The 2,500-nt window shown below is 44.9% G+C and overlaps 1 protein-coding gene across 1 annotated transcript in view; it reads left to right on the forward strand.

Annotated features, from left to right (window-relative positions):
• Positions 1 to 2,500, forward strand: part of LOC123507010 (probable G-protein coupled receptor CG31760) — a 124,460-nt gene that overhangs the window by 93,661 nt on the left and 28,299 nt on the right. The window contains exons 9-10 of the mRNA XM_045259505.1: positions 244 to 376; positions 1,324 to 1,477. Coding sequence (XP_045115440.1) covers positions 244 to 376; positions 1,324 to 1,477 — 287 coding nt within the window. The remainder of the gene's footprint in view (positions 1 to 243; positions 377 to 1,323; positions 1,478 to 2,500) is intronic.

Below are 2,500 nucleotides of genomic sequence, written 5' to 3' on the forward strand. Positions count from 1 at the left end.
GTTTTATCTATTCATTTCCTCTCCATTTGTAAAATTTTCCTCACATTCCACTTTTTTTCACTATTTCCCCTATATCTTCATTACTCCCCTCTTTTCTGCTTATTTCTCTCTCAGTTCTCCCTTATTCAGTGTATTTCCAATCCATCTCAATTATTTTTCCCTTGATTTGAACTACAATCTCTCTCAAATTTTGTCTGTTTTCATTATTCATTCACTCCACCCACGTTGTTTTCCTCCTGACAGTGGCATGGGAGGGGAAACAGAAGCACAACACCTCCTTCTATGACCTTATGTACACGTGCCGCCCTTGCCCCGAGCGCTGCCCTAACTGCACGAGGAACGAGCCCTGCGATGCGCCTTACAATTGGCCCTTCAGGTGAGACGCGGCTGGTTAGCGGAGCAGTGTTGCGAAGGGTAAGGCAAGGATGGTGGATAAAGAGTCAGGAAGGTGGAAGAGAAGGATGTGAGAGGTGAACGTGGAAGAGAGGCTGGAGGGAGGAAAGGTGAGGGAGGGAAGAAAGGTGAGGAATAGAGGCGGAAATGGAGGGATACAAGGGAAGGAGGAATACTGCCAGAAATGGAGAGAGGAAGAAAAGAAGGATGAGAAAGGTAAGGAAGAAAAAGGTGAAGGAGAGATAGCTGGAGGAGATAAGGTAGGGAGGAGGGAGAAATAGTAAGAGAAAAAGTGAAGTGAGGTAGGTGGAGGAGCAAAGGCAAGGACGGAGGGAAAGAAGGAAGGAAGGGATGGTGGAGGAAAAGAATGGGGAAATGGAGAGGAGTTAGAGAGAGAGAGAGAGAGAGAGAGAGAGAGAGAGAGAGAGAGAGAGAGAGAGAGAGAGAGAGAGAGAGAGAGAGAGAGAGAGAGAGAGAGAGAGAGAGAATGCTTACGGGGTTTCTCACTGAGCAGGAAAGTGGAAAGGAGGAAGATGAGGGAAGAGGAGGAGGAGGAGGAGGAGGAGGAGACAAAAGAGAATGGAGGAGCATAGGAAAGAATAGGAATCGTGTGTGTGTGTGTGTGTGTGTGTGTGTGTGTGTGTGTGTGTGTGTGTGTGTGTGTGTGTGTGTGTGTGTGTGTGTGTGTGTCCCTTTTTCTTATAAGTGGCCTCATGCTGAGCTCTATTCTTTATTAAACACACACACACACACACACACACACACACACACACACACACACACACACACACACACACACACACACACACACACACACACACACACACACACACACACACACACACACACACACACACACACACACACACACACAGAAGACCCTTCTCTTCCACAGCCGGCTCACCCACCTTCCTTCTGCGTCTCCTTCAGAATAGCGCTGTTGTCCATCTCGCTGCTGTGCATTGTATTCACCTTCGTGCTGATGGCTCTGGTCTACCACTACCGGAGCGTCAAGGTGTTCCGCCTCGCCTCGCCCACCTTCCTCTGCATCTGTCTCATCGGCTGCATCATCATGTACTTTGAGGTAAGGCTGAGGGTGGTGGAAGTAAAGAGGTGGATGGAGGTAAGAATAAGTGATAATGTGACGTGAGTGCTAAAAATGGTAAGATGGTGAGTAAAGATGATGTGAGTTTAGAGTGATAGGTATGTACACACGCCAGCACTTGACTCCTTGCCAATTCCGGCCATATAATTTCTCAGTAGCAACAACTGGTAGCCCCAGATAGGGAAATTAGCAGGCAGGCAGGAGGGCCAACCGGGCTACGTCAGAGGCAGTGAGTGAATGAAAGTGATACGTGTTCTTAAGGCCGAAAAGGCTTCTATCACATAAGTACTTGTCAGTTTAGTAAGTGCAATGTGGTACTTGCCACGTACTCATATGACACTCCCTCTCTTAGTTTTACAGGTGCTTGTTGCTTTAGTAGGTGGTTATTAAACTTTTAACTGCCACAGAAAACTGGTACGTGTCTTTTTAGTACGTGCTGGTGTCACATTTGTACGTATTAGAAAGGTAACATATAATATGTAAAAACTTGATAAGGCCCCTTCCACACGAAGGGCGGGCAGACACTGCTACCAATTTGTGGTGCGGACCTAACCTAACATAACCTAACCACGTACTTACATTACTGTATAAAAATTACGTACGTACTTAGTTCTAGTAATTATAAAAAAAATCACGTAATTAAATGACAAGTTATACGTACTAAAATGACAGAGAAGGCTACTTTAAATTCAAGGGCCAAGGATAAGTAGTACGTGATATCACGTATTTAAGTGACGGTACTTATGAAACACTGAATCACAAACTTAAATGACATATGACCACGTACATTTGAAACACGTACCAAAGTTCCCAGCCCGAGGCAGCGTTAGCCAATGGCAACTTCCATGAAAGAAGGATGACGGATGTCACTTGTTTGATATACAATTATGAAAATTGCTTCATTAAATAGGGAAACGACATACAGATGTAAGAGTACCTACTTGTTGGTATATCACATATATACATTATGTAAAGGCATTATTGTATTTCTCGTTAATTCTG

Source organism: Portunus trituberculatus, chromosome 21 (assembly GCF_017591435.1).
Source record: "Portunus trituberculatus isolate SZX2019 chromosome 21, ASM1759143v1, whole genome shotgun sequence".
Lineage (NCBI taxonomy): Eukaryota > Metazoa > Arthropoda > Malacostraca > Decapoda > Portunidae > Portunus > Portunus trituberculatus.